Source organism: Ananas comosus, linkage group 1 (genome assembly GCF_001540865.1).
Source record: "Ananas comosus cultivar F153 linkage group 1, ASM154086v1, whole genome shotgun sequence".
Classification (NCBI taxonomy): domain Eukaryota; kingdom Viridiplantae; phylum Streptophyta; class Magnoliopsida; order Poales; family Bromeliaceae; genus Ananas; species Ananas comosus.
In genome coordinates this window covers 4,388,174-4,406,799 of record NC_033621.1, presented here as the reverse complement: position 1 = coordinate 4,406,799, position 18,626 = coordinate 4,388,174, and the positions used below count along the sequence as shown (strand labels likewise).

The 18,626-nt window shown below is 37.0% G+C and overlaps 1 protein-coding gene across 1 annotated transcript; it reads left to right on the top strand.

Moving 5' to 3' along the window:
* On the top strand, positions 1,189-17,558 carry LOC109711459 (phosphoglucomutase, cytoplasmic 1). The gene is made up of 18 exons (XM_020234506.1): positions 1,189-1,370; positions 2,064-2,145; positions 5,499-5,554; positions 8,318-8,431; positions 8,550-8,612; positions 10,464-10,583; positions 10,670-10,770; positions 11,362-11,421; positions 11,514-11,613; positions 11,686-11,843; positions 12,299-12,394; positions 13,032-13,095; positions 13,165-13,246; positions 14,286-14,464; positions 14,561-14,637; positions 16,009-16,141; positions 16,863-16,979; positions 17,105-17,558. The coding sequence occupies exons 1-18, from the start codon at positions 1,290-1,292 to the stop codon at positions 17,174-17,176; spliced, it is 1,755 nt and encodes a 584-aa protein (XP_020090095.1). The 5' UTR covers positions 1,189-1,289; the 3' UTR covers positions 17,177-17,558.

Below are 18,626 nucleotides of genomic sequence, written 5' to 3'. Positions count from 1 at the left end.
ATTTATTCATATCCGAACGAACGAAGCAGGTTTATCGGATACTGCTACAGATATCAGTATAAAAAATAAAAATCCAACGAATTCGTGTTTGGACATGATTTTTTTTTTCTTTATCTGAATTAAGTCCGAATAGATTTTACATTATAAATTTGTATTTTAAAAATTTATATTTAATATAATATATTTTAAAATATGGTTTTGGATTCGGATTTTCGGGTTCGCGTTTTAACTTTTTGGTCAGGTTCGGTTTTACATGTGAATTTTCAAAGCCGGTAATAGAGTTCGAATTCTGATTTGAATTTTGGATTTGTTCGGTAGGTTTGGATTCGAATTTTTAAAAAATTTGCTTCGAATCCGACCCGTTAACGTTCCACGATGGGAGCACTTTATCCGCGCATCTCGAGAATCGAGAACAGGACCGGTCCGAACCGTGAACCGATAACCAATCGGACCGCGGTTGGGGGGTTCGAACCGTGGAATCGATCTCCACTCAACCCGGCCCGGTCGAACCGGGCCGCGGGACCCGGCGTGGTTCGGGAGTGCCCCATACGTGGGCATCGTTCCAGAACCTACCGCCACCACCGCACGCATTGGTAAAATATGCACGAAGCCCCCTCAACTATAGACTATTTCCAAAATAGTCTCTTTGCACCCCTAACATTTTGGCTTCTTTTGTAAAGGATGAATCGGTAATTTGAGCCAAACAAATTAAAATGATTACTAGTTAATAGATCGTATGGGTGTGGATCTTATTTGACATTATTATTTCTTTTAATTTTTTTAAAAATACTCATTTTGTGTAATTACATATATCGGTAATTTTTTTTTGCTATCAATGTATGGTTAACTTATAATAATAGCAAAAAAATACAAGTATTCTATCATTCATTACTATTTTTATATTAATATAGTATTTTAAGAAAATAAAAATCAATTATATAACAATGCCCTAGTTAGTAAATTCAATAAAACTTGTACTAATTAGAATGTTAAATAAAAAAAAAATATAAAAAAGCAACGGGTGAAATACGTAAAGTTTATGGGTTTGTTTAAGGACGTGTATAGTTGAGGGGGTCTCCATAAATTTGCCAACCCCAGAATATAAGAATCGGAATACCACCACTCCCTCGCCACTCTCCTCCTATCACCCTCCCCTCCTCTCTCCTTTTCTCTTCCACGTTTCTCCTCCACCTCTCTCTCTCTCTCTCTCTCTCTCTCTCTCTCTCTCTCTGTCTCTCTCTCTAGATCTCTCTCTTTCTGTCTCTTCGGATCTCTCGGAAGCTCCAACAATGGTGGTGTTCTCGGTGGTGCGGAAGGAGACGAAGCCCATCGAGGGCCAGAAGCCCGGAACATCGGGGCTCAGGAAGAAGGTGAGATCTCCCCTCGACCCTCTCCCTTTTCTCGCCCTCGGTCCCTCGGAATTCGACTTGGATCTGGGGATCGGATTTGTTGCCTTTTGTGTACCGGGGTATCGATCTCAATCTAGTTTTGTCAATTTGAGTTGGATTTCGTTGTTTTGGATCTGATCGTCGGATTCGGGATGCTTCAATTGGTGTGGAATTTGATGATTCGGAAGATTTGATAAGAACCGAGTGTTTGAAATGGCGAATGTTGCTTTTCGATGAAGAGTAGCGGATCACTCTTCTCGATCTAGTTGGGTGTTGTTTTAGAGAAGTGTGTAATGAGAAAATTATGTAGGTTTACTATGATTTTTTTAAGAATTAAAGGAAGGTCAAATTGGTTGTGAAGCAGGGTAGCGGATTTCGGATACTAATGCCTGAAATTATGAAAAATTCTTAATTCATTGATTTAAGATAATCGGTAATGAGAAAATTAAGCGGATTTACTATGATTTTTAAGAATTTGAAAGGAAGGTCAAATTGGTTGAGAAGTAGGGTAGCGGATTTTGGATACTAATGCCTGAAATTATGAAAAATTCTCAAGAAGTTTTGATTCATTGATTTAAAATAATCGGTGTTAATCACATATTCTTCTGATTACATTCACTTGATTTTTGTTATTTCTTGGTCAATAAGATAAACTGACTTTGGAATCCATGTCAGGTGACTGTGTTTAAGCAGCCTAATTATCTTCAGAACTTCGTTCAGTCGACATTTAATGCGCTTTCTGTTGAAAAAGTTAAAGGTTGGTAATCGATCCTTTTAATTTGTTCTGTTTGGTTAAGATGGAACAGTTAGTTGATGTCTGATTAGTTAATGTCTGATCTGTATGTTCGACTGATTCACTAATTGTTGTTATTTTATTTTTTTTGGCATGAATACTTAATTTTTATGTAATATATTTGTTCATATTTGTATGTCCATATGTAGCATCTGGATTAGTGACATTTTCTATGGTAATCTTTTTAGAGGTGCTTGACTCCCATGCCAATGTCTATTTAACTCTTATAAGCAGACAGCTACCATCTAGTGATTCAGCAAGAGTACATTAAGAGGGGAAAGATGCAAAGCTCGTTGTCACGGGTCGATCGTTGGGGCTCGACCGTGACGCTCTTGGGGGGCCACATTTGGTAGTCATTGAGTTGACGAAGTTATGGAATTACGGAGTTGAAGCGTTTCGTCAGGTTGGAGCCGCTGTCAAGTCTACGGAGGCAATTCCCTAGCAATGGCCCATGCCATGGCAAGGATTTTGGTACCGCATGCGGGGTTTTAAAACGTACCCCTCGGTGGGCACCTTTGTACCCCCGGGGTGCCAAAGGGCTGGATGTCTTGCATGGTATATAAGAGGAGGGGTGGACACTGCGTAGAGTGGCCTCGACTCCCCCGCCGACTCATAGGACATGGGTCGTCCCTTGGCTAGCGGAGTAGCCAAACCTAGTGTTTCGTGTGACTGTGCAACGGATGGTTGAAGAGTCACGGGCCTAGGGCAATGTCGGAGACAGAGGTCGACGACATTGTGGAGCGGGAAGCACCCGGGAGGCTTTGCTCCTAGGTTCGCTTGCACTACCTTATGCCGTCTCGGATCTCTGTGGGGGAGCGTACGAGCGGATGAGGGTTAGTCTTGCGACGGATGGCCCGCAGTAGAGGGCAAGGCTCGCGAAGGCAAGTGTGCTGAGCGGGGATTCGCGGGGCGCGGCGCCTGCGAAGGCTTAAGGAGATGGATCTCTGTAGGATCGCCAAAGGGAGGCACGTCGAAGGAGACTCGTGGGGCGCGAAGGCCTTGGAGACTCGAGAGGGGCGAAACCCAGTGAGGCAAGCAGTATCGGTATCCGTATAGTGAACCTTGAGAGACCGAACCATTGGTGTGTGCGGCCAGGTGTGGTCGAGCCGTGGAGGGGTCAGATGGGTTGCGACGCGGAGTGAGGCCGGCTCGTTTGTATGGGGCCTTATGTGGCGAACCTATGGGAACCGAGGGCGTGGAGCGCCATGGCAATGCGAGGTCGTGGGGACGGTCGAGGAGCACGGTGTGGGCTTGTTGGCTTCCTTGCCAGAAGCGTTGAGGACACGTGTGCCGTACGGGTCGCATGCGAAGCACGGATGTGCGGAGCATAGGCGTGCGGAGTGTCGCGCTGGTTGCTGGCGTTGGAAGACAGACGAGCTTGTGGCGCACACTTGGGTGGCTGCTTTGACGTGTGTCATTGGACCGAGCGAGCAGGCCGCGTGTAGGCGGTATGGCCGTGGATGCTGTCAGGCACATGAGGTACAATGGTGGAGGATATGACCTAGCTTGGTGGCCAGCCTTAGTATTGGGGTTGCTCATTGGGAACTCGTGGAGTCCGACGAGGGGTTCGATTGCAGGCGATTGGTTGAGCTATCAGTCTCGCGCAGGAGCAAGCTTGGCAAATGCTTGGATTGGTATTCCGCTGTTAAGTTTGGGAGACTTGTCCGTATTAGGACTTGGGGTAGGCTTGCCCATCTTCAAGCAGGAAGGGGGTGCCGCACGGGCTTTACGAAGAAAACAGTTTTGTCCGTGACATCGTGCTCTGTTGACTTTTATACCTGGTAGAAGGGATTAAAGGACTTGATAAGATTGGATAATGTCGAATATTTTTGATAATACCAGAGTTGTGTTATGACTGACCAAGTTCTTTTTCTTATTTATCTTAAGTTACTAAGTCCTCTTTAATGCTGAATTCACTTTACAATCAAGTTTGGATAATAATACACATATAGAAGAATGAAATGCAAATTGAGTATATCAGTGGTGCCCTAACTTTAGCAAAAGTACATTGGCTGTGGATTCTATTGTGGGGAATTGTATATCGTAACAGTGGGACCATGGGATCATTCATGCTATATAGTTCATACCAACTTTTTGTTCCCACACTCTTCATTCATTGCTACTTTTGTTTATCCACTCGTGTCTATAAGTAACTCGAAATTCGAAAACAAATTAAGAGTACACCGAGAAAATAATCAGTGTCACTTGGGTTGCAACTTGTCAATTAAATTCTAACATGACACTCCATTTAAATGTCATATCTTCTTTTCTCTTCCTCTATCATTCATGTAATTGTTGCATATACAGTTCGCCATATACGTACAGCGACATCGGTTATGTTGTAGCACAATTTGGCAAGTTACATGTTCCCCTGACTGCTTGATCCTAAAATCATGCAATCTAAGGTGCAATCATTTGAAAGATGCAATAGGGAAAAAGGAGAGCAAGTTGATTTTAGAATCGGAGAGCATCTAGTTAATTCAGTTATGCCACTCAATCAAGCTTATTAAGTTCACTTTCATCACTTAAGTACGATAAGTACGATTTGTCAATATCAATGCTGTAACAAATTCCAGAGTTAATGTGATACTCAATGGAGTCCAGTTTTATCGGGATTAAGATGAGACTTATGGTGATGGTTGTATGATTTAGTTTATGTTGTTGACATCTCATGTTAAGATTTCAGTGTTCTGGTACAAGACAGCATCAGTGGAATTAGTTTAGTGATTTCAGATATTTATTAGATTTTGAAAGTTATAGAAGAGCCAGCAACTTGGAAAGCAACTCTATCATAATGAATATTGTACCGCATATTGAAAGAGTATATTGCACCACATGTTGAAAGTTGCTTTAGTTGCTTACGTGGCAGCTACATTGGGGAATTGTTCAAGTGAATTATCTTTTCCCCTGAATAATACTTGGTTTGTTTGTTGTATTATTTGTGGTTGACTTGGGCATGCATGCTATAATGACTTGTCTCCAGATCCATCTTCTTGATCAGAATAATAAAATCTCATGACTGCACAACACAAGCTTTTTTTTTTTTTTTTTTTTTTTTTTTTTTTTTTTTTTTTTTTTTTTTTCACAATTTTTTTTTTTTTTTTTTTTTTTTTTTTTGGCGCACATACCTGGCCCAGTACCCTTTCCCAGCAATTTTGTTTAATTGGTGAGTAAACTATTTTTTCTCTCTTTGAGGATACGTCCTTGTCCTGTCTTGTTCCCGTGGAATTCCACATGATTATTATTTACTTTTGTTAATTCACATTAATTATAGACCATGATTTTATCAATTTTCTGAATATCTTTATCAAATGCAGGTGCTACAATTGTTGTTTCTGGTGATGGGCGGTATTACTCAAAGGATGCCATCCAGGTACTTTCCTCGTCAATTTGTCTTATTTTTACATTGCTGCTTAAATTACCTCAGAGAATTCATTTTTTTTATTGATTTTTAATGGCCATTTTAATTGTTTCTTCTTCTGAAAAAGATGTAAGAACGTCAAATCTTACAACTGGTTTTCGAGAATTTTCATTTCAACTTGAGGGGATATAATGACCTTGATACACGAGATCCATAAATTAAGAAATGACTTATATATGCTTGCATATAAACCAAGATAACTTTGAAAAGAGTAAAAGTTTCTCTATGCGTTTGGTTGGTGAACTAAATTTTGGAGAACAACTTTTGTTGTTCCCGAGAACAGGGAATATTTTGGTACAAGATAAAACAATTGTAAATTTGTGTTTGGATGCATTCGGGGATATTCTAGAGGATATCCTTAGTAGTGTTTGGATAAAAAGTCTAAAACAATGTCTAAATATATTTTTAAAAATAAAATAATTAATTTATATTAGTATATTTTATATAAAAATATTTATAAAATTATTTCATATATTTTATGTGAAATTATTTATAAAATTATTTCATATAGTAATTTATAATATAATATTTTATGTAACAATTTAATTTAAAATAGCATATTTATTTTATTATATATAATACTTTATTTTATGTAATAATTTATTTTATATAATTTATTCATAATATATGTAATGAATAAAGTATAATACTAACAATATCCTTATAATTTTAATTAATAATATTATAACTTTCAATACAAATTTTTAAAAAAATATATATAATATATGAAAAAGTGATTTTATATATATAATACTTAATATAAAATAAAATAATTAAATATTAATATATAAATGATAAAACTTAATGAAATAAATAATATATCAAATTTAATTAATTTATATTATATAATAAAATTTAAATATAAATATACTATCATAAAAATAATATTTATATTAATATATTTATTTATTTATATATCTATTTATCTAATAAATTAAAGAGAAGAACAAAGTTGTTCTTAGTTCCCCTAGGAACAATTTTTAACGATTTGTTCCAGAACAACTTAGAACAACCTGCTTTGATTGAAACAACCCGTTCCTCGCAGTTTTTCCGCCATTTGGTTACAAATTGGGGGATATCCCATTTTGTTCCGGGATGTCCCCAGTACCAAACGCAGCCTAGTGTCACGGACTTAGCGTTTTTGTTCGCAAAGCCCGTGCGGCGCCCACCTTTCCTACTCGAAGATGGACAAGCCTTTGTCCCTGTTGCTAGCCCGGACCTTCGCGTCCTACTACTAAGTATGCAAAGGGAAAATAACAAGAGAAAGAGGCAGAGGTTCTCTCAAAAAGCTAAGTACTACACTACTTAGAAATGAGAATTACAACCTACAAACAGCATACAAACACACTCTCTCTTGTGTGTCTTGGCCTTAGCCAACCCTACTATTTATAGGCCTAATGAGCTTTTTCAACTCATCCACTAGCCACATAACTCACCCACTATTGCATACATAATGAGCCCTCATAATAGCCAAAAGCTCAAGAGTCACCCATAACTCCCATGAGTTTCATAACCCTTGAGTTTCCCACAGCGGATTGGGTTTGGGTCTACTTGACAACCCGATTCAACCCATTTTCAACTCGAACTCGCTAAGCAGATTTGGACGAGGGATCGGGCTGCATAGAAATTTTTCTAAGTCCCTGACACTAGGCTTCACTTTGGTCCTCAAAAAGCTGGACATTTGATACCCCAAACTTTTGGGAGTGTTTCACCTAATTCTTGTCCCTATCTGCTGCTAGACAGAGGAAAAATTATTTCCCTTACATCCATGGGCCACACATCCATCAACCGCCATTCTCATCTTACATATCAATGTCCTCCATCTGCTGAGTTGCACTCTTTTCTCTAATTAGAAGTTTAGAACCTGGTAGGTTGCATTGAAGGTATGAGATCGATAGAGGGTCATTGGATGTGGTCAACTAATGTACGGTTGTCCAGGCACATACACTAATTTTCCCTCTACTTAGACCAAGGAATTAAGTGGAGCACTTTCAAAGGTTTGGAGTGTCAAATGTCCAACTTACAATTTAAGGACCACAGTGAATCTTGACTAAAAGGTTAGGGCTAGTAATGCAATTCGTCCAATTTGAGAAACTAACTAAAGTATGTTGTTGTATTAACTTTTTTCTTTTGGAGCACATTCAGGTACATCTTTATCTTTTTGGCTACTGATTGTTTTCTGACAGGTCATCATGTCATGTTAATTGTTCTTAATTGAATAGATGAGGCTTATATCTTTATTCTTTTGTAGGAACCACTTGGACAATTGTACTTCAATATATTTCATACTTTTCATGATATATCATCTTAACCGCACTTTAAATAATACGGAAGAGAGCTAGTTTGTAGGAATAGTTATTTTGGGTCTTAAAATAGTCCAGTTTTTTGTTTCAACATGGTTTAAATGATGCTTCAAAAATATTGAAAGATAAATAATATAATAAGGACCCAATTACACATACTAGCGATAAAGTAACCCTTCTGTTTGCAAGATATCAATCTCTAATCCAGCTCTTGTGATATATGATAATGCATGAGGTGATGATAAATGAACATACAACTTTCAGTGAAACATGCCTTTGCCAATATATAACCTATTGTCTGATAAATGGTTCTTGTCTGTGAGATTATCTTGTTTAGACTCTGACATTGTAGATTTCTATATAAATATGTATTTTGAATTTCTCAACTTTTTCTTTTTCCAATGCTGTGCAGATTATAACTAAGATGGCTGCTGCTAATGGAGTAAGACGTATTTGGGTTGGGCAAAATGGTTTACTGTCAACTCCTGCGGTTTCATGTGTTATACGTGAAAGAGTTGGTGCAGATGTGAGTTTGCTTTTCTGTCTTAAGTATAGATCCTTGACATTGGCAGAAGTAGACAAAGTCAGTGTAATAATGAGTAACTGAACATGATGAGTTGACTCTCTAACTCTGTTAACCACAGGGATCAAAGGCAACAGGAGCTTTCATATTAACTGCTAGCCACAACCCTGGTGGTCCGCATGAGGTATCTCTTTTTCTCACGTTTCACTTGGTGAACCATTAAATTTGTACCATGTTCAAGTTTCCTGTTGAAAAGTAAGCTTCTGTATTAATTAAGATCCTGTGACATATTTCATTTGCTTTTATATTGACCCAAATTAAAAATGATCTAAAGAAGTTAGGAGTAATTTAGTAAAGAAAAAGCTTTTGCCTTCTCTTATAAATTCAGGTATTGCTTTTAGTTCATTGCATGACCTAATGAAGATTCTTCTACAGTGGGTAAACTGAGTGAACATTGTTGATTGAGACGAAGTATGTATATTCGGCTTTGCTACAGCACATGTATGTGTGTACATACATGCTGGTTTACTTTGATACATAAATCTTTTACGAAAAATTTAATGAGCTATTTATACTTCGGGGCCTTTAATACAGGTGTTAAGACATCACAATATTTAATGACATGTAAGGAACTACTGCTGGGAGAAAAGAAAAAAAGAACTGGGGCTTCCTAGATAAGTGGGTGTAGTATTAGTAGAGTGCAAATAATTGTAATTGAGGACTAACAAATAAAGTTTGTTGTCTAGAGTAAGTCAAAAATCTCATATTCTGATGTTACTTAAGGAGGGGTTGAGTCAAGATGCCATTGTTCCGAAATGCTGGTGGCATGCTTGGCTGTCCTGGCACAAGAGTGGTGCATCCCTGTTTTCCTGTGTTGCAGCACCGCACTCATTTGTTGCTAGTTTGAATTGCTACTTCTTGTTTGATTATCACTTTAATTCATTTACTTGTTTCTCAATGTCTCATACTAATTGATTTTTCACTTGCCTTATGAAGCGAAGTTACAGAATAAAAAAAATGTATTACTTAGAATTTCTTATGGGAAGTGACTGAATATGTATAATATTTTATTTCTTGTCATTGTAGTTTAGGCTTTTAGCCACATGAATTTCACCATTATTTTGGATCTGCTTTTAGGTTAAATTTTGCTCTATATGTCCTCAAACTCTTGGTATCTTGATTACTTGGTATTATTTTTTTTAATCCTTCTTTTTTTGTTTTTCATCAATTGTATGGAATTTTGTGCACATGATGCATTGAAGATATCCATTTTATAATGTACAAAATTGTTTGCCATTTGACGATAGAGTCTTCAACAGTGATTATGGCCTTCGCTTCTCTCCTTTTGATCATGCTTGCTTCTATGAATATAATTGTAAGAATTACAAAAATTCCTCTTATAATTTTTCATTTGATCCTAACAAGTATAATCTTTCTGTGAACTATATAATTTTAAGAAAAATAGCTTGTTTTATTCACTGTCAGAAGGAAAGTGAGAGACTAACAATCCAGGAGAGATAACTAGGTCTAAAGGTGGGTAACGTTTCCGTAGTTGTTGTTATTGCCAGGTGACCACTTATCTTTATCCAGTATTGGTTCATTCACTCAATGCCTCAATCCATCTCTTCTTATGAACATCTCTTTTTGAAGTCATATAATTGTAATTGTTTTCTAGTTTTAGTTTTTTGAGTCTTAAGAAAACAGTATGAGATACTGTTATAGGGTGAAAGGATAGTGTTTCTGGCTCGCCTCTATCATTCTGAAATAGTTAAGGTTTGGTTGGCTCTTAACCCATTGTTGTAATGATTCTCTCATTGTCAAAAGGAAATTGTCTTTTACCAGATTTAACCAAAACTCATGTTAATGCGTACGGATGACCTATGATCTTATTTGGTATCTGATGATGCCTCATGTTCTGCTTCTGCACTAATTTGGAAACCATTGTGAGAGCTATTTGAAGAAATTTACTATTACTTCTCTTGTAGGTTTTGATTATTCTGATGGCTCATAAACTATGCCATTTTGCATTTCTCAGGATTTTGGAATCAAGTACAATATGGAAAATGGGGGTCCTGCTCCTGAGGCTGTTACTGATAAGATCTTTGCCAATACAAAGATAATAAATGAATACCTGATTGCTGAAGATCTTCCAGATGTACGAATCCATGCTAAAAATCAAGTCTATACGTTTTGTAATGCATTGTATTGGGAACCTCCTTTCACTTCATTCTCATACTGCAGGTGGATATTTCCGTTATAGGTGTTAGCAGCTTTGGTGGGCCTGAAGGGCCATTTGATGTGGAGGTCTTTGATTCTACCACTGATTATGTGAAGTTGATGAAGTATGTAGCTCTTCCCTCAGATGACACTAAACATGCCTAGGTCCTAGAGCTAACAGTTTGAACTGTCCTTTTGTTAAGTTTGCTTTTGCTTCTAAGGTGACATAGTGCCTATTTGGCCTAGATTTTGGAGCAGCTCTTTGAGAAACAGCCAAGTGTTTGGCAAATAGAAGAGCTAGACATTTTGTTGTCATGAGAAGCCAAAATGAGCTTATAAGCTTATAAGCCTAAAAAATATAAGCTCTAATTTGAACCTTCTGCTTCCCCTGTTGTAGGAACTTGTTTAGGGGATATCTAAGAAAAAGCTGCTAGTGTTTCTTAGAGCTGCCGTACTTTGAAAGAAAATCTGGAAAGCTCCAGCTGGCCCACAAGGCCATTAGTATTCGGTTAGAGAAAAAAAAAAATACTCATGTAGATTCTTTTATTTTGGCAATGCTTAGTCAATCGCACTTCTTCTAAATAAGGTGGTTGAGAACATACTGGATATTGACTAAATTAGTAATGGAAATTTGCTAGAATCATCTGATGGTACATGATTAGGAAGAACATGATATTATAGATATAACATTAACTTATTTCTGTATTCAACGCCAGGACTATTTTTGATTTTGAGTCGATCCAAAAGCTGCTTGCATCTCCAAAGTTCACATTCTGGTATATACCTAGTTCCCACTGCCTAATTGCCATCTATAGATTGTACTTGCTACAGTAATGGGAGTGCAGCAGTTATTTGTTGCTACTTTCAGTTATGATGCTCTTAGTGGTGTGGCTGGAATCTATGCCAAACGCATATTTGTTGAGGAGCTTGGTGCTAATGAAAGCTCGCTGCTAAATTGTGTACCTAAGGTATTTCGTACCTAAATAAATCATTTGATATTTGTTGAGGGATATGCTATATTTCCTTGATTCCTTTTGCAGGAAGATTTTGGAGGTAGTCATCCTGATCCTAATCTTACATATGCGAAAGAATTGGTCGCACGAATGGGTTTAGGTAAGTCTGCCTCTGAAGTTGAACCACCTGAATTTGGTGCTGCTGCTGATGGTGATGCAGATCGCAACATGATACTTGGTAAAAGGTGAGTTAAAAGTTGGGGGAAAAGAACATACATCAAAGCCTCATTTAATTACACTTTCATTTGTTTTTTACCTGGAAAATAGCAAAAACATTTATTAAAGCCTCATTTTGTTACACTTCCTTTTTCAGATCTCAAATTCTACGTTGATTGAATGTGCTGTCAGATGGTATATTTTTAACAACTACACACCTATGATCTTTGCTCAGCAACAAAAAAACAAAAGCTTGCAGTAGTTTATTTTGTTTCAAAAATAAAATTAAAAAAGAATAGAAGATGCCATTATAAATTTGGCCTGGGTACATCACAAGCCGACCATCAAAAACAAGAGATTTGGATATCTATCAGCCAACACATTCATTGACATAGAATTTGAGGAAAAGAGAATAGGGAACCGTTGCTAAACAAGACCAAAAAAATCTCACACCTAAAGTTACACTTTTTTCTTTGGTTATTAGATTTTTTGTCACACCATCGGATTCTGTGGCCATCATTGCTGCCAATGCTGTTCAAGCAATTCCTTATTTTACCTCTGGTCTCAAGGGAGTTGCGAGGTACTTATTGAAGGTCCTTTTTTTTTATGGTAATACAAAGTGCTGTGAGATGATCGCTTGCCTTTTTTTCTTTGTTTCTGTAATTGTTTTTTAGTCTATTCAAACCCAACGCTCTGTGGTATCTTTAGGTAGGTCATGTTGCAAAATCTATGGTCTAACTTCATCAGTAGAAGTTGTCTAAGGTACCATGATTAACGAAAGTGAATTTTATGTAGCCAGTCATCTGTTAGACGGTTTTATGTGCAGAAGTTGTCTAATTAGGAGTACGAATTGTTGAACTATGAGGGGTTCTTTGTGGTTATAGTATGGTAAATTACTTAAAATCGCGTAGTTGCTATTTTTTTTTCTTTTTTGACTTCATGAGATTTTTACTCTGAGAAATCTAGTTTAATTGGAAGATTAACGAGCTAGAGAATGAAGTTTCCTGATTCTACCACATGCATGTGCTTAGTTTTGAGTTTATGTTTCACACCTTTGTTCTGTTATGCCATGTGGTATAGATTACACAATTGATTCACTATTGTTGTCTTGATTTTCCTGTATGGTTTGTGTCATGTGTTAATCTTTGGTAACCTCTAGTTCAGCTTGGCATCTCGTCGAGTTACTTATACTGATGGTATGCTTGTTAAAACTGCAGGAGCATGCCAACATCAGCTGCCCTTGATGTTGTGGCAAAGAATTTGAATCTTAAATTCTTTGAGGTATATAGAGGTGAAAAAAGCTTTGTAGACTTTTTGTATATAGAGGCATGAAAGTGATGGTTTTTTCAGGTTCCTACTGGTTGGAAATTTTTTGGGAACTTAATGGATGCTGGTCTATGCTCAATTTGTGGTGAAGAAAGCTTTGGCACAGGTATGTGGTGTCTAATTAGTCATCACCATGGATATCGTGACGTTAGTGATGTTTAAACATAACATAAAAGAGTTTAACATTTTGAAGTTAAACTATATAACTTGTTTCAGACTTTCAGTAGAATGAGGCCAAATAATTAACAAACAAATATACAGGATACACAGATTCGCGGTGTTTGATCACTTATCACCATGCATCTTGTAGTGTTTAAATACAACATGAAAGATTTAAACCGTTGGAAGTAAAACTAAATGACTTGTTTTAGTAATGCTAAATGACTTTTCTCTGTGTACCTTATCTGGATGTTTGTAGCACATGATTCTTTTTCCCCCAAAATTCCTGATGTAATATCAATGAAAGATTTTTTTTTTCCTCTCTCTCAATATGATTGAAAGTATCACCAGTTCTATTGCCAGAGGTGCGCATATTAAAATCATGTTATGAATTCAATATTCTTGCTATCCTTTTGAGTTAGTCATAAATTTACCCAACTAAAGTGATGCGGGACTTAAAGGGATAATCTGAAATTTTATTAATTTGATAATATTAATAGTTTAAAGGAATCCTCACTTGCAATCCTAAAGTAGCAGCTACAGCTTTCTTTGGTTGATTAATATTAGAGTTTAGTTTCACATATATAAAGCGCCGATTTGTATCTCGGAGTTAGGTCGGGAGATAGATTTGTTAGATATATTTGTCCATATGTACTTACATATATGTGTAGCACTATTTTCCTGCTCGTGTGTCAGTCTGAATATGCGGCTGTACTGATAAAATGTCTTTTTTCCTTTTTTTTAATTCTCTCCCGGTTCCTCAGAGATTCTAGTGGGACTGTTTATTGTGTGAACCAGTGTGAGGCAAAGTAAAATTTGTCCCCAAATATCTTTCACACCTTACCATGAATTGATCTAGGTTTCTAGCTTGGGAAAACATTCGTGAACTTTGCTTATCTATTGGTTTTCACCCCAAAGAAAAACAATATCTGAATAAATGAGCATATTTAAGAGGTTATATATATGTTTGTTGGTTTCTATTGCAGGATCTGATCACATTCGTGAAAAAGATGGAATTTGGGCTGTTCTCGCATGGCTTTCTATACTTGCTTACAAGAACAAGGACAGTCTTGATGGGAATAAGAAGCTGGTCACAGTTGAAGATATAGTTCGTCAACACTGGGCAACGTATGGTCGCCATTATTATACTCGATATGATTATGAGGTAGGTATTTATGCATGTTCATATCTCATTCTCATAAGATTGATGATTACTGGTACAATGAAAATCACGTGTTATGGTTTGTGCTGTTTTGTGAAGAATGTCGATGCAGGTGCTGCTAAGGACCTGATGGCCAATCTGGTTAAAATACAATCATCTCTTTCTGATGTCAACAAGTATGTTATTTTACACGGTTCCACTTTGAACTTATTATGCGTTTTTTAGTCTTTAATTAATCAATTTCGCTAGACATTTTTTGGCTTTCTTTTTCTTTGTTGTTATGCGATTCAAGCCTGTTATGGGTGGCTGAGGTTCTGGCAAACTCTATATCAATGGGTTGTGTTCTTTTTGAGTGTAAAAGCCAATAAGCTAATCAATGGGTTCACATCGGCAACAGAAAAAAGGGAAAAAAATGTTGGTTGTATCTATTTCTTGCATCTTTTTTATTTTAAATGAGTTTGGCAAATAACCAGAAATAACAAGTATAAGTAAGCCCATCCACCACTGTGTCAAACCACATAGAACTTGAGCATCCCTGCATGTGCAAGTATTAGGTATTACAAGATAGATACCGATGATCCCATCATTTTCCATACAGCTTTTTCTACATTCTTTCCTAATGTTTGTTCACTTTTACATTCCTCAGCCTCATGTCACCATATGCTGAAACCTTTCCTCTTATATATAAGCTCATTCGTTTTGGACTCCTTAAATTTAGCTATTGTGTGATAGTAGATGTCCAACGTGTTATGAAAATTACAGTGCGTCCACATGTAGGTCTTTGTTTATAAAGCATCTACTTTGTCTTCTATGTTATCAACTAAATGTTTAATATCTTCCTGAATCCTGATCAACTTTGCAAGAACATGTTTATTCATTTCATTGGTACATTGTGAGCAGATGCTACATTGGACTGTTTCTACTCTTGTGTAGTAGCATTAGGAATCAATCAAGGAAACGGATTAGGTTAATATTTCAAGTATAGTGAGGGAGACTTCTCAGCAAACAAATTAATGAAATTGTTCTGGTAAATTCGGCTTGAAGAATAATTAGCTCCGTTGTAATTGTTTATTCTTTCGTACTAAACATGATGGAAATTTACATGAAATGTTCTAGAATTTTTTCTGGATTTTTTTTTTCGTTCATTGCCTGACATCTGTCAAACCTCTGCTAATCTTCAATTTGGTGAACCCAAACAAACGAATTTGTCCAGCGTATGATACTGTTTAAACATTAATCAAAACCTATTTTATGATTTATTCCTTTTGATGGGCTAGTAGTGTGATGTTATGATACATAATATGGACACAGTCCAACTCATGTTCCTTGTTGGACCTTTTTACGTACCTTTTTTTGTTTAATACAGAGCTCCAACTTAGTCAAAAATTAATATTATCATGCATCTACATGAGTAAAATTTAAGAATAAAGTATTTTCTTATTAGATGAAAATGAAGTAGACACTCTTTCTATCAATTGATTATATGTTTTAAGTCAGAAACAACTAAAAACTGATGAAGAATTAACTCGACATGTTCATTTCCTCAGGATTATAAAGGAGGTACAGCCCGATGTGTCACCCGTGGTCAACGCTGATGAGTTTGAATACAAGGATCCTGTGGATGGTTCTATCTCCAAGCACCAGGGTATCCGTTATTTCTTCAAGGATGGGTCGCGTCTGGTAAGTAAATTAATTTAAGACCTATAACTCTCAGCAGTCATCGTGTATGCAGTTGTTTGTGCACTTGGAGTTAGCCATGCATGTATTCCTGTATGCGCACTTGTAATTATGAATGTATCTCATTTACACTTCAAATCTGTACTTTACTTTGTCACGCCCCGGGGTCTCTTTTTGATTTAAAAGTAATGCGGAAGCGTCCAATTTTTTTTTTTTTTAAAAAACCTGATTCTCAGAGTATGTCAGATGCACCACAAATACAGAGTATGTCAGATCCATCACAAATACAGGGAATTCACTGTTCACACGGACAGAATCTCCCCTGTATTTGCACGGCGTCGTACAAGTACAAAATACAACCACAACAGTACAAACATCCACACACATATACCACAGTAACCCTGTGACAAGTCGAAAACTATTTGAACCTACAGAACCCTGTTTGGCCTTGCTTGAGCGGAGTAGCTTCTCCACTCTGGAAAGAAGCACCCAAGCAGCATCTGCAGTGTGAAGCTTGTGTTCCTCTTTTAAGGGGATCTTATATTAAAAGGCTGTTAATGCATCCTTGAATAACTTGCTCGGAAAGCACTTCTGCTGAATGATTAGACCTCATCATGAACTCTTAGACTTCCATTTACCTGTTGTCTAAAAGTGGAATGTGTCTTATATGATTTCACTCGTCCTCGCTATTTTATACTAAACCTCGAAATTTGTATCACCCTAGGTTTTCCGGCTCTCCGGAACTGGCTCAGAAGGTGCGACCATCCGTGTTTACATTGAACAGTACGAGAAGGATCCTACCAAGACTGGGAGGGATTCCCAAGATGCGCTCGCTCCACTTGTAAGATTATATACCTCCCCTTGGCATTCTTTCCATTTTCCCTCGTTCTCTCTCTTGTAGTAACTAGATAACTATGCTATTGTTTTACTCAAAGAAGATTCACTTAAATGCTTCTCATGGTGCAGGTGGATGTCGCGTTGAAGCTCTCAAAGATGCAGGAGTTCACCGGCCGATCTGCTCCCACCGTCATCACTTAAAATTCTCAAGCGAGAAGCTGCCGTCGCAATAAGTTGAGGTTTCTGGATGAGATTTCTCTCCAAGGATTTTTGTTTTGTGAAATGGTTATAGGGCATGTTATAGTTACCGTAATTTATCAGTGTCCTTCTCAGATTCTTCTCTTCTTGAATGCTGTGTAGTTCAGTAGTCTGAGAAATAATTTTGATCCCGGAAGAGATCCGGTGATCTGGATTTCTGTCGTTGTAATTGACAGATGTAAAAGAGTCCAGTTTTGTTGAACAAACATTAGGGTTGTCAATGGGGCTGGAAGTGACCCAAACTTTTTTTATGAAACAAAACTCAGGCTTGGCTGGTCAGAAAGCTTGTTTTGAGATTATAAATTATTTATTATATGCTTTTTTATGATCTTCGTCATAATTACTGTTCACATGTTCTTTAGCTACTTTCCCCTCAATTGCCCATAAAAAAAAAGAACAAAAACCCGAAATAGGTTGAGATTTTGTTAGAAGTTGTTTATTGGTAACTTTTTTTTTTTTTTTTCTCGAGGAAAATGTAGGTTTTAGAAAAAGTAGAGCTGTAGTTCCTTTTTTATTTTTGCTAATTCGTTTGCAAAGTCTCCCTTTTCTAGAACGATGTGCTACTTGTTTCGTGAATTGCTCAGAAAGAGGAAAAAAAAAAAAAGAGGTCAAAATCTCTCACACGCACGAAAGGAAAACAACTAAAAAAGAATGCTCCTTTCGATTTCGGGGGACGGTGATTAGTGGGGTTGGACTTCTTTGTACTCCGACGTAGCGTGATAGCAAATTCATATAGCACTAGAGATGTTTAAATTAATTAAAATTATTCATCATGTATGTATGAACACATCAATAATACAGAAATATAGCATTCTAGAAACCTTTGTGCTGCTCTCTTTACCTATGGTTGCTGGCGAGTCAGTTAATTTATGCCTAGTTTGGTACTACAGTCGCTAAAACTATTTTTTATATTTTGAAAGGTACAAAAGATTTGAAAAAAGCTTCAATATTTCTCTACTAATAATATAAAATTGTAATTGCAACTCGTGTTTTTCTCCGATAATAATACCAGAACGGACTCGGAAGAGAATTGCCACCCAGAATGGGACGCAACACGGAAACAGTAGGAAAGAAAAAAATCCTTTTTTTTTTTTTCCAAAGACCGGCTCAACCAGGATGGGACGTAATACCGGCCAAATAAAAAAAAAAAGGGGAAACCTTTTTCCCTTACAATATACGCGGGCCCCACGCCGCCAAATACAGCCAAATACGGGGAGCGTGCCTTTAGGGTTCGCAATTTATGCTTTGTATATGATAATACCCAATTTCATAGCAGTGGAGGAGAAAAAGTTAAATGTGTCTTTGAATTTTCTTTTCGTATCTTCAAAAGTATAACAGTGATACTTTTAGTTATCACATTGTAGTTTAACTGTTGAAATCTTCCAATATGACC

Bases quoted from the DNA above. Each gene is read 5' to 3' on its own strand.
- LOC109711459 (XM_020234506.1), top strand. From the start codon at position 1,290: ATGGTGGTGTTCTCGGTGGTGCGGAAGGAGACGAAGCCCATCGAGGGC. The intron at 2,146-5,498 runs GTTGGTAATCGA...TATCAAATGCAG, and splicing joins TTCTGTTGAAAAAGTTAAAG to GTGCTACAATTGTTGTTTCT. The intron at 12,395-13,031 runs GTACTTATTGAA...TTAAAACTGCAG, and splicing joins GGTCTCAAGGGAGTTGCGAG to GAGCATGCCAACATCAGCTG.